The 12980-nt window shown below is 42.7% G+C and overlaps 1 protein-coding gene across 1 annotated transcript in view; it reads right to left on the minus strand.

Annotated features, from left to right (window-relative positions):
- Positions 1–4891: 4891 nt before the first annotated feature.
- LOC129337017 (myotubularin-related protein 9) overlaps positions 4892–12980 on the minus strand; it is a 28354-nt gene continuing 20265 nt past the window's right edge. The window contains exons 10-11 of the mRNA XM_054990461.1: positions 10349–10500; positions 4892–9270 (exon numbers count right to left, since the gene is read on the minus strand). Coding sequence (XP_054846436.1) covers positions 9092–9270; positions 10349–10500 — 331 coding nt within the window. The 3' untranslated portion in view covers positions 4892–9091. The remainder of the gene's footprint in view (positions 9271–10348; positions 10501–12980) is intronic.

Genomic DNA, 12980 nt, shown 5'->3' on the forward strand with positions numbered 1-12980 from the left:
AGTGTGGTCATTGGACAACTATTAAAGGAGGAGGTAGATTGTCTTTACCGATGGAAATAATATTTGGAAAGTTAAAATAAGTTAATAGTGTAAAAACAATATTCTTTTTTTAGACAATGTATTGGTTAGAATAATAGATATAATTAGATAATGGGTTGGAAAGCTGTTGGAAGTCTAACAAGAAAAGGGGGAGGGAGTGGGTGGGGGAAACAGGAATAGGTGGGGTAATAGAATGTATATTAATTAATTTGTATGTTAACTCACCCAATAAAAATTATTTAAACAAAAAAAAACAACCAAAAAGCCCAGTGACAAAGGAATCAATCAAAAAGCAATAAACATATCTCTAGGAATTTACTAAGTAATCTGAATGCAAGGATGCTAAGAATATTTTACAAATGAGGATACAGTATACAAGAATATTAACCAAGGTATCCAAAAGGAAGAACGAAAACAGACAATTTTTTCATACGCACAGTGGCAGGGTCAGTACATATTCCATTGCACAATTGCCCAAGTGGTGATAGTATATTCCAGAAAACATGAGAGATGACTAGCAGGGTTTTCCTCCACAGCCAAAAGAGATCTATCTGGGTGTCCTCCTCTGCAGACGTCGCTTTCTGCTGACGGCAGTTCCGTTGTCGTGAGGGTTGAAAGCTATTCAAGTCCATGTGCCAGTAGGTATTTTGCGCATTGTAAATTTATTTTAGCGTTATATTTAATGTGTGTTTATTCTCTTGAGCCCTGGAGTCTCTGCAGCAGCACGTAACAATTCTATTTAATTTTTTAAAAAATAATAATATATATTATGAATTAAAAATCAAATGTCAAAATTTCGTAAACCCTTGAAAGGAAAGGGGGTGGGGTAGAAAGACTGACAAAAACCCGTTAAAATTTCCAAAAGAAAAAAAAATTACAGATCTCTGAGATCTCTGAGAGATCTCTGTCTTTTGGTGCTACACCTCTGAAGATGCCAGCCACAGCTGCTGGCGAAACGTCAGGAACGACAATGCCAAGACAACGGCAATACAGCCCGGAAAAACCACAACAACCAAAATTACAGATGTTAGCGTTATTCTATGCCAAAAATATACATCTAGAGTTTCCCCCCACAAGAGTATCAACAATAATTTTAAAAAGCCGAAAGGCAGTCATGATGTTCTGTTAGTAATATTCTACATGGATAGAGTAAAATAATATTTTTATTATAATTAAGATACACCAAAAGTTGCCAACCTCCAGATGGCACCTAGGGTTCTCCTCGAAATATAACTGATCTCCAAACTACAAGCATCAGTTCTGCTGGAAGGAAATGGAACTTTTGGAGGGCAGACTCTATGGCAAAGGCCCCCAACCTTTTTAAGCCTACAGGCACCTTTGGAATTCTGACACAGGGTGGTGGAGGCAGCCACAAAATGGCTGCCGCAGGAGGCGGATCCAGTCACAAAATATCAAGGAATGAATTGCAAGGTCCCCTTATCCTCCCGATGGAGTGGGGAACCTAGCAGTCACCTTCCAGGAGTTACATTATTGTGCAGGCTGTGAGTGCCCCTGCACTTTGCACCCCCGTCGGGCCCCAAACTGGCCCAGCATGAAGCACAGGAGCACTTCTGTGACCTGTACAGTGATGTGACTCCTAGAAGTGACATGGTTGTGCTGCACCAAGAGAATACCCCAGGAGGACCATTCCCCTCCCTTTCCCCCTGCCAGCCAGGTGAGTGGTGGAGGGGGGCAGAGGGCTGGAGTAGGGGATCCTCCACCCCCACTGGGGGACCAGCAACCCTATGCATAACTAGTAATAACGCTTCAATATTTTGGGCATAAGTTCTGTTTAACAGAACGCCTTTTAAAATGAATATATTGTTTTAAAATATTTTCTTGCATACAAACAGCTTATCTTCAGTCACACAGTGAAGACCCATGAGTCAAGGGGCAGCTGCTGCAGAAGCCGTTTTTCTAAAATCTGCACAGCTAGTCAGAAGCCCTACTGGGCAAAAGCTCCAACTGGTCCCTTCCCACCCACTTTCAGTTCATGGCAGTAGTGAGAGCTGAACCAGCAGAGTGCTGACTCAGAACTCAGAGCGGGACCACAAGTGACAAATGACACAGGTTGGACACTTGTCAGCTTCCCTCAAGTTTTGATGGGAAATGTAGGCAGCTTGGCAGAATGTTGGACAAGTGACAGTTGAAAAGTCCATTGGACAGCAGTCGGAGAGCCCAGCTGCAAGACCAGGATGCCTACATTTCCCATCAAAACTTGAGGGAAGCTGACTAGTGTCCAACCTGTGTCAGGCGTCACTTGTGGTCCCGCTCTCAGCCACTTAACCACTAAGCTACAGCAGCTGTGTGGTATCACATCCTCACTGAGCTCGCTCCCATCCCCTAAACACTATCCTCCACAGGCAATCTCCAGGAATTACCCAAGCCAGAGTTGGCAACCCTATCTAAAACTCTTCTTTGGGCTGGATATTAAACAGGATGGAGAGGTGGGCAAAGAGAAAAGTGTTGCTGGGCACGAGGAAAGCCCTAGTCTTTGAATGGGAACAGGTGTTTTGGAGATTGCAGAGCTGTCTTGTCCCTGTTTACTCAGAAGTAAGTCCTGTTTATCTGATTTCCTCCCACTGAGTATTGAGATCAGACTGCAGCTTTGATGCTGTCATGTCCGAACTAGTGCGTGAGGTTACCAGTTACAGTAAGGCACGCTGAGAAAAATATTGGGATAAATATTTTGCAATTGTTTTGCATAGTCAGTGTGCAAAGCACTTCCCAGTCATTCTTTCAGTAACCCTGGAAGGCAGGCCAGTATTTTCCACATATTGCAAGCAGAAGTGGTGGTGGCAGTTGAGGCTGATAACTGCCATCCTATCTGGTGAGTTTATATTCGAGATTAAATTTGAAGGGGGAATACCTCTCAATTGCTGTGCTTATATCCCTTGCATCTTTCACTCCAAAGTGAAAGCTTTCTATAAAGTATGTCAGAGCAATAGCCAACCAAACAAAATAGGACAGCAAGATTTGAGTCCAGTAGCATCTTAAAAGACCAACAAGATTTTAAGGGCAAAAGCTTTTGAGAGTCAAAGCTCCCTTCATCAGATACAATTAGGAATAGAGATCCCTGAGTCTTTATATCCCAGTGAAAAGGTTGGAGGCATGTTGTAAGGATGCAAAAGTACAAAGCAGAGGTACAATCAGCTTAAACAGATAGGAAACCTAATCACCTGAAACAATCAAAAGAGAGTAATGCTGACAGTAATGTAGGACTATTTATAAAGAAAGCTAAATGAGGGGAAAGAATCTTTAGGAAATTATCCTTATGCTCCTAAAAACACTTTCCTGGGAGTAAGCTTCACTCCATAGACCTGATTATGATTTTGAGTAGTCCTGTTTGGGATTGCTTTGTATATCTGCCCATGTCCTCTGATTTATGGTAACCTTATGAATGAATGACCTCCAGAACGTCCTATCACTGACAGCCTTGCTCAGGTGTTGCATACTGGAGGCCATTGCATCCTTTATTGAGTTAATCCATCTCATGTCGGGTCTTCTTCTTTTCCTACTGCCTTCCACTTTTTCTAGTATCATTGTATTTTCCAGTGAATCTTGTCTTTTCATAACAGGGTGATAAGTATTATTAATCTCCAGCTTCTTGCTATTTATAGAGCACTGGGAAGTCCTCAAAGCTTTCCATAAACATCATTTTGGTGTAATCCTTACAAACAACCAGACAAAAGCAAGCTCAGGAAGAGCTGCAACTTTGTTTTAAAGAGAGTTCCCCATGTGCTATTTTAGGATATTCTGTTTGTGACATCTTGTTCTATTCCCCGTTCTAAGGCTGGTATTGAATTAGTGTATCAATCTGCATATCCTTGCAGTAGGCTGCAGGTACATGACCATGGAGCGGATGGTGGTTTTGGGATTCAGGGGTCCTAGGACACGGGTTAAGTTTAGGAGGAGGCCACCGTAAGCTGGAAAAAAATTGAGAAATGCCAATAATCCAAACTCAAATACCCCTTTGAGTGAGAACCTGTCCATAAAGCAGAGTAAATTAACTTGAAAGGATGGCAAGAAAGAAATGGAAATACAGCAGCTTCATGAAGTCTGAAAAGTTTTAACTCAGATCTTTTATACTACATCTATGAAATCTGCAGTTATCATTACAGACCTCTTTTCATTGCCAGCTGTCCAGGGAGTGCAAAAATGAGGGAAAGATAATTTAGCTCTTGTCCCTGGCTAGAAGGGCAAAGGTTATAGGAAGATTACAGCCCTTCCAATGGTACCATTTCAAGATCTGCCTGACCTCAGCCAGAAAATAAGCAGCTAGAGGAAATTTGCTGCTTCTCCTCTATCTGGAAGTCTGCTGTCACTGCCAGGGAAACAAGGGGGACGCTGCCGCTTCTGTCAATGGGCAGAGGTTAAAGAGAACACTGGGAAACTGCACCTTCTACCTTCCAAGAACACCAATGAGGGGGAGGATCAGCTGGAATATAAATTACGTCACTGCAGACTGACCTTCATCTTTTGTCTTTTCCTTCCCTTCACATACAGGACTCTAATCTGGAGAACCAGGTTTGAATCCTCACTCCTCCACTTGAAGCCAGCAGGATGACCTTGGGTCAGTCACCGCTTCTAGCTCTCTCAGCCCCACCCACCTCACAGGGTGATTTATTGTGAGGATAACAACAACATACTTTGTAAACTGCTCTGAGTGGGCATTAAGTTGTCCTGAAGGGCAGTATATAAATCGAATGTTGTTGTTGTTTTTAATTATTACCTTGTCTTTTTAGTTTGCAATCCTCTCTAGACTGACATAAGCCCCTTTGAGAGACAATTGTCTGAACAGTGGAATATAAGTATTTTTAAAAAATGCATGACATATATACATTGTTCTCCTTGTATTTCTTTATTAACCTCTTTTCAATAAGGACTGTGTAGCAATATTCAGGACTGCAAATCCATAAAAAAAAGCAAACGTGCTCCAGCAGGGTAGCACACATTTCTCCCTGGTGCTGCCAGCTTGGATCATTTAAAAATTAAAACTGAAGTAGCAGCAGGCCCAGATTTGGAACCAAGATATAGTTACCACTTAGCTTCTAATAGGTAATGGTTACCATGGCCTGTGGGATGTTACAGATGGCGCTACTCAACTGCACACAGATCTGCTTACAGACTGACATTTTCCTACTTTACTGAAAAGTTCTTTTGTTTGCAAGGCTTAATAAAGCAATAAAGACACCAATGTGCAAGTTAAACACTGAAGATGTAGATACAGACAATAGTGCACTCAAAAACAGATTGCCACATTAAAAAAACATTCGATCCCAAATACAATCAGTTCACCCCCAAAGGATACTAGACTCCTTTTGCAATGCTCATGTTATCTTTTGCCAATTAACATATATTTAAGGAGGGTGGGGGAAGTGTCTTGTATCTTGTCTAGAATGTAGGGCCACAATATCCAAGTTGTAACAGGTGTCTGAACCACAGCACAAGGCACTGTGAAGTGTGTAGGGTATAAGCTGGGAGTACAATCAAAATACATTTAGGTTCAAAGCAGAAGTATAAGATCTATTACAACAGTTCTTCCTTTGGCTTGGCAGCCATGGCTTTTTACATTCTTCTCAAGATGATCAAACACAGCTAATCATAAAATAATTTAGATGCCAGTGCTACCAGTTAGAGATGCAAATAACAGGACCGCTGAAATTTCTCCTGGATGATGTTCAGACCGACATATCTACAGATCTCTAGTGGGTAGGATGGAGATTACTTTTATAAGTCGTTTCTTTTTTAAGGTCATATGAACTCGGGGAATTCTGAGGAACCAACACAAACAGCTTAGGAATCTGTCTCCTTGGGCAAAAATTATCTGTGGGTCTCTTCAACCAGTGATGGATGGGCAGAACCTGCGAGCCAGCAGAGTTCTTCAATATGTCCACCGTCCACCTCAATTTGCATTCCCCACTGTCCATTCCCATATTCACTTAGTCTCTGTCCAAGTGTAGGATGAGATGCTGTCCCCTCCTCTGATCTTTCAGGGGACCAGGCACAAGGTGCTTTGAGTCATTCAGCTCAGCAGGCTTCCCACCAACTATGAACCCCCCTGGCATTTGCTTGACCAAGATGACCCCTGGCACTGGCTAGGTATACAATAGATACATCCTTGGCAATACCGTTTGGGATAAAACATAACAAGGATTTCTATTAAGTATCACTGGTGGACAAGTATTAATATCCTACATCACATTCTTTTAAAAACCAAGGTATTTTGAAAAATAAGCAACTGGCCACAATCTCTTATTGTGGAATAAAATATTCAGATCATATGCTAGAGGCATATTAATCAGCCCAATCAGGAAATTAGCTCCATAAATGTTCACTGAAAACTAGGCTAGCAAACCTGTTTTAAAGCTGGGGCTAAGGGAAAGCTGGTTCAAACACGCTTTGGAGGAGGAACATACAACGTGAACATACAAAATAAAAACCTGGTGAGACATACTGGCTACATGACAAGGACGTGACTTCTGTCAAACACAGCAGGTTATCCAGTTTCCTCTGATGTGCAGATCCTGGGGGGAGATTTGTTATCAGAGAAGCTGAACAAGAAATTAACAGCGGGTCTCATTTGCTTGCACCGAAAGGGCTTCTCCATTTTTCTGCATAGTATTCAACTCCACAAGTTTATAACTTGTGTCAAAAGAGATCCTCCAGAAAGAGACTGCAGCTTAAGAATTTTAAAAAATAAGGGGTAGTGTAATCTCATATCTATTGCAACAAGTTTCAGAAGTGACTTTGCTTTTTTGGGTAGTACGTACAAATAATTTTTACTTTCAGAAGAAATGGCAAAATTTGGTTGCCCAACCACAAAGGAGAATGTTAACAATGAGGAAAAAGGGAGGCTAACGATGCCACTTATGACAGGTTTATCCTATAGGTTTAACCATTATGGCTCCTAACTAACATTCCTGGAAATGTAGTTCTCTGAAGTCTTCATCAAAGAATTCCTCATACAGCCAGAAGACTAATTCTCAGAGTTATTAGTAGTGTGCAATGGTGCTCAAAAAGGGGTTTGTGCAGTCCCAAACTACTACGTCTCAAGGACCCCTGGCTTTGATGAAGCCCACATTAAGCGCCACTCTACTAACAGGACTGATGCTACAATTAGTGACGTCCCCCCCACACACTAATAATGCAATTTCTAAACCATGCAAATAACTTGTGAAAAATATAAATAAAGTATTTACAAATCCCTTTGAACAAAACCCAACAAAAAATAAAAAGCACCAATATAATTAGCTAATTCTAAACAGTGCAATCAAGATTTATGAATCTCAACAGCCAACCTTCAAAGGTGACCCACAGCTGTCTTTTAAATATTGTACACAAAGTTCTTCAAGATTCGGCACTTAAACAGAAACCCATTTTGAAGTAAGGTGACAGGGTAGGAAGACGCCATTCCTCCTGTACCCTTCTGGGTGGTACTGTCCAGAAACTTGCGCTTCTTTGCTTACACTTCCATATACCAAGACTGACAGTTCTGTGCACATTGAGACATTTTGCAAGCTCCATGCCTTTATGCCACAGGATAATATTCATTGAGCCAAAGCGTGCAGCAACCTCCAACCTACTTTGCCTAGTTCAACATCATCGTAGGACTCAAGGGAGACGTCTTACTGGGAATCATGCAGAATTAAGAACCCCTACATGCCATTCTGTAATGTAAATTGAGGGATTCTTTGCCCTATTAATCAGGTGGGGTGTTTCTGCGTGAAAGAGAATGGGGACATTAGCAGGCCAAATTGCCAGTTGTCCACTCTGGATATAGAACAGCTCACTAATACTGGGGGTAGGTTTTAAAACTATATTGGCTATACCTATCTTTTAAAAATGAGCTGCAGTAGAGATAGTGGAATTAGTACTTATCCATTAAAACATACTCTAATTTTGCAGTGATTGATGTTTTGAGATTGTGTTGCCCTTGTGGGGTGAAGCCTGACACCAAGTAGCAGAAGTAGTGCAGTGATGGGACATTGCACAGCCAGCACAATAATTTTCAGACCAGTTTCTGATAGGAAGCAAACTTTGTCAGGCTGGCTGGGTTTATTCATTCCCTGAGCAATGCTGCCTCCACTTGTCTTTCCCCATGCACAAAGCTAAGAGTCAATTCAAATATGCAGGGGAAAAGCATCTGCTACAGCCTTTCCAAGATCGTACTGCATCTTATCTGCAGGATCATTTGAATGAACGTGTCTTCCTTAACAGGAATTCCCTGGAAATCTTACGTAACATCAAAAAGGATTCTGCTTTTTATGCTAGCTTTCCACATGCAAGATTCCCCATTTCCCTTGCACTCCTAATGGGGAGTATTTAAAATGCAGTATGAAGTGGCAGCTGGGAGGACTCCGATATGTACTGACCTAGGGATATATGAATCAACTCTAAACCAGATGTTAAGATTGTAGTCTACGCCAAGCGTGTAATAATATTTTCAAGTGCAGCAGCAGCCTCTCATTTTCATGACCCTCCCAACACTCCTTAGCTGCATCTTACAGTGCTGAACCGGCAGCTCAGGAAACAGCTATTCATTTCTGGTTTTCAGGGACAAACTAAAAACATCCTCGAATCTGGGAAAAGGTAGGTTGCAGCGGAGGGGGAGAGAATGGGTATATTTCCCCCTAAAATGGCATGGTTTGCAAAAGGCTAATGTTGTCAAGTTCAGTCCAAAGTCTCTTTCTTGTCTAAGCTAAAGAACTTCTATACTGGCCATCACACTGATGAGGGTCAACAGCTTTTTATGAGCCACAGTCGACCCTGGAACTACACAGTTTATTACCGGTGGCAGAATTTGCCAGCAAAGGACAGTGCGAGGAATTCAGTGAAGACACTTTTGCTCCTATGAGAAAAACCAAAGAAATGAGACTGTTAGGATGTGAATGACTATGGTGTCAAGAGAGGGATTGAGAAGCAAAGGGGTTCAAAATCAACTGCATCAAAAAGGACCTTGAGCGCATGCAAGTCTTCTATCAAGTGCTTAATGTAGTGGTAACTCGCCCAGCCAAACGGGGAAAACCTTGGCTGTGAGCCCAGCACATCATCAGGGACTCTCTGGCATCCCATCATCCTGTGTGCTGTCATCTGTCTCCAGCTCCGCCAGCTGCCTCCTCAGCATATTCACTTTCACTTGAAGTTCCTTGTTATATTTGATGATATTGATCATTTCTTCATAGGATTCATCTAGAAATTTGGAGGATCGGTTCCAACGGAGGAAGACTCCTGGAGAAATAGTTGTGTTTTGTTAAACAGCAGCAGGCGCACCCACTCTTCCTCTAAACATGACAAAACGGCAGGGTAATAAAGTGGATGATACAGCTAATACAGAACGATGATGTACATCGCAATGTCAGTGGCAAGAACCCCCTGGCACTCGGCCTTTCTCGGCATTCTTAGGGAAGAAAACACCCCAGCCAAGTTGTGACAGGTTTTGCAGTTTTCCTTAATATTTCCCATGCAACAGGAAAAGATTGGGTGCAAGAACTTCAAACCCCTTTCTTTACACATCAGGTAAGCATCCCTGGAATCTCCATTTCAAACAAAAAAGATTCAGGTAAAAGGTGATGTAAAAGACCTTGAGCTGCAACCCTGGAGAGCTGCAGCCCATCATAGACCAAAGGTTCGGCTCAGTATAAGGCAGCTTCATGTGAACAGAACTGCTCGGAACTGCTTCAGACACATTATATAGTTCTCAGAACCATTCTATAATCCCCACAGGGCAGCAAGGGGTCTGATGTTAAGAGACAATGGCTTGCCTTAAGCCACCTAGGAAGCTCATGGTCGAAGCAAACCTCTTACAGTGGAATCCTAAACAGAGTTACTCCAGTCTAAGCCTACTGATTTCAATGGGCTTAGACTGGAGTAACTCTGCTTAGGATTTCACTGTTAGTCTGCAATTCAGTCAAGTAAGGTGAAATCACACATGACACGCAGTTCTGAATAGCATTCTAGAACTGTATTTATTTTTCAATGAGAAGCAGCCGCTGGAGGCTGATGTTGAGCCGAGGACCAGGAATGTAGATAAAGGTTCATTCTTGGCCTCTCCCACCACAGTCCCACTCTTCCAAGCTGCTTTCCCGTTATTTTTCCTCCAAGGAAGAAAATTGGCTGACACGTATGACTAGGAGTGGAAAAATAACCAGGAGGAAAAATGTTAAGACACACCGCTGTCTGCCTCCCCACCACTCAAAACGAGCCTCCCACCATTCTTCCCCCATAAAAAATAGGAAAGTTGCAACACATGGACTGATTCTTAACGGCTACACTACACTCTCTCTACATCCCAGTCAGGCCATCATACCTTCCCAGAGCTGCAGACTCTGCGGTGCAACTGAGGGCCAGATCACCAGACTATTGGCCTCAAAGAGAGGATTCTTGAACCTGTTGAGTTCTTCAGGCCGATTCACCCAAGACCACAAGGACATCGTCTTCTGGGGCAGCTTGAGCTTACACCTGGCAGAGAAATCTGCATTACCCAACTGCTCGTTTGACAAACATCACCTTAGTCCTCCCCCTCCATTCACCAAATGAATCCCAAGGTGCCTGACAACGAAAGGAGGAAAGGCAGGCAGATCTTCATAATCACTTCATTGGGCAAACTCTTACGGAGTAGCTGCCAAATTTCATCTGCACCAAAATTCAAGGTGAACTTTGAGGAACACCCGAAAAGCTGCAAGTGAAGTCAAGAGTTTTAACAATAAATGAAGTATCTGAGAGATTTTGTACGCATCCCTGCTTTATACACTAGCGGTTGTTCTGTTCCCACAGCAGGAAAAATGAGAAGAGCACAAGAGTATTTCTCTCTGAAGGGCTGTTGATTCCTTGACTCAGACGGCTGGTGCTTTACGATATCCAGAATTTTCCAGGGCACCCCAGAACCCCACCACCACACTGAGAATGATTCCTGCCTGTCTTAAAAGCAAACCATTATGTAAATTCCAGTATATGGACTACAGTCAGTGACCAATTGAAATATGAGGGAAGGGAGCTGAATGTTCCAAGACTGACACTAGAATATTCTTTACAGGGCTTCAAAATGTGATTACCAAAGTGATGGCCCTTCCCCATTATGTGAACCATTCATTCCAGCAGATTGCAAGCACCAAGCTTCCTCTCGCAAATCCTCTATGGACAGAAACAAACTCGAGAGAGTGACACTTTTACAATCTCTTTGTTCAGGGCAACGGAGAGAAGTTAAAGAAGTGGGGTTCCTCCCCGTTACTTCTCCGATACCTGAAATGGCATGGGCTCACTTTGCACTGGACATTGAGGGCAGGAGAATTATTTTGAGGATGGAAAGAAGCAACATGGCACAAAGAAGCAAAACAAGCAACATGGCACAATTCCACTGTTCTTATCTGAGTGTTGCACTTCATTTTGCACAAGGCGTTTGGGAAAGACAGAGGCGACATGAGTCTCTCACAGCTTCTGTATGAAGAGAGCAGATTACTGCTGTGAAAGAGTTCTCCATCATGTGTGAGAGCACTTGGAGAAGGGGAGTGGGAAGGATCGGTGATGAAAGCTTGTGAAATCACACCTCACACCTGGGAAAAGAGAAGGGCCTCTGCGCTTATTTATGCAGGCGCAAGAACTTTGCTCCATAATGGCTCAGACAGAAGCACACAATGCAATTGGCCTTAGCTTGTGTGTAAATAAAGGGAATAAAAGAAAAGAAAGCAGAGAGAGAAGAGAAAATGCAGAGACAGAATCCCTCATTCTTTGTATTTCCTGGGTAAACAGGCATGACCTTTCAATAAAACCATTCAGTAACACAACAGACAGGTTGCCTCTTGTGGCAGGAAACATCAGAGCACACATAGGAAAGCCAGCTGATTCACCAACAAAGAAGAAACGGCTCAAGAAGAAGAGCAAGACAACCTTGGAAAATGTTCGTAAGTTGTAACATATGGAGGTCAGTTACTAGGTATCATCTTGGATGCCATAGATGAGACGGTGATTCTCCCTCCCATGCAGTAGATCTCCAACTTCTCCTCCTACTGCTGTTCCTGGGAGAGGTATTTGAGTAGTATTTTGGGCCACAGTAAGATGGGGAAGATATACTCTGTTCATAGAAATCCCTTCCATCCATGGATATCCTCCACTGGACCTAATTCATTTTGGACTACAAACTCACATGCCAGTTAACATCCCACTAAAAGGAGGTTTACAGGATATAAGAGCCCACTTTTCAAGAGGCACATTGTCAACAGGCACGCCAAGGGTTCTTTTGGCATCTCCAGCCAAGCAATGCCTTGGGTGGCAACGCGAATACTGAGACTGGGATCTTGTGCATGAAATGCCCATTTCCATCATGCTCTGTCCTGCTCCTACTGGTCTCAACCCCCTCCTCTCTTTGCTCATTTAAATGTGTGTCTTGCACACTAAGCTCAGAATAGCTTGTCACAGTTTTTCCCAAATGCAGATAACTCTACCCTCAAATGGCTACAAGATACAAGAAGTCAAATTAAATTTAAAGAATGACATCTCAGAGATGCCTGTTTAAAATGAAATGAAGGAATATTTATCAGTGCGGTCCTCCTTTCTGAAGGCATCCTACTTCTTATCCGCTATTTGTTGAAGGAACACTGCATAATAGAATGGACTGGGTGGGAGCAAAGGTCAGTCACGGGGTGGCCAATATGGTGTACGGAGTTCTGCCCAGGAGGGACTTTGCTTTTCATGCCCAGCGCTTGGATTTTCTCCCTGACAACTGAAAGATAATAATGAACAAAACAAAGAAAACATCTGTATACTGATCCCTGCAAACACTTCCACTTGCTTGACTAGGGAAGGGCCACCATGGCAACGCTTGAGAAACCGAAAGGATTCTGGTTCTGAATCTAGCTCTGACAATTAACACAGAGCTCGGCATGTACTTTTGCAAATGCTGCAGGTGTGTATAATATTCTATTTGCTTACTGTTGGCAAAGAAT

The sequence above is a fragment of the Eublepharis macularius genome, chromosome 10, assembly GCF_028583425.1.
Source record: "Eublepharis macularius isolate TG4126 chromosome 10, MPM_Emac_v1.0, whole genome shotgun sequence".
Taxonomy (NCBI): Eukaryota; Metazoa; Chordata; class Lepidosauria; order Squamata; family Eublepharidae; genus Eublepharis; species Eublepharis macularius.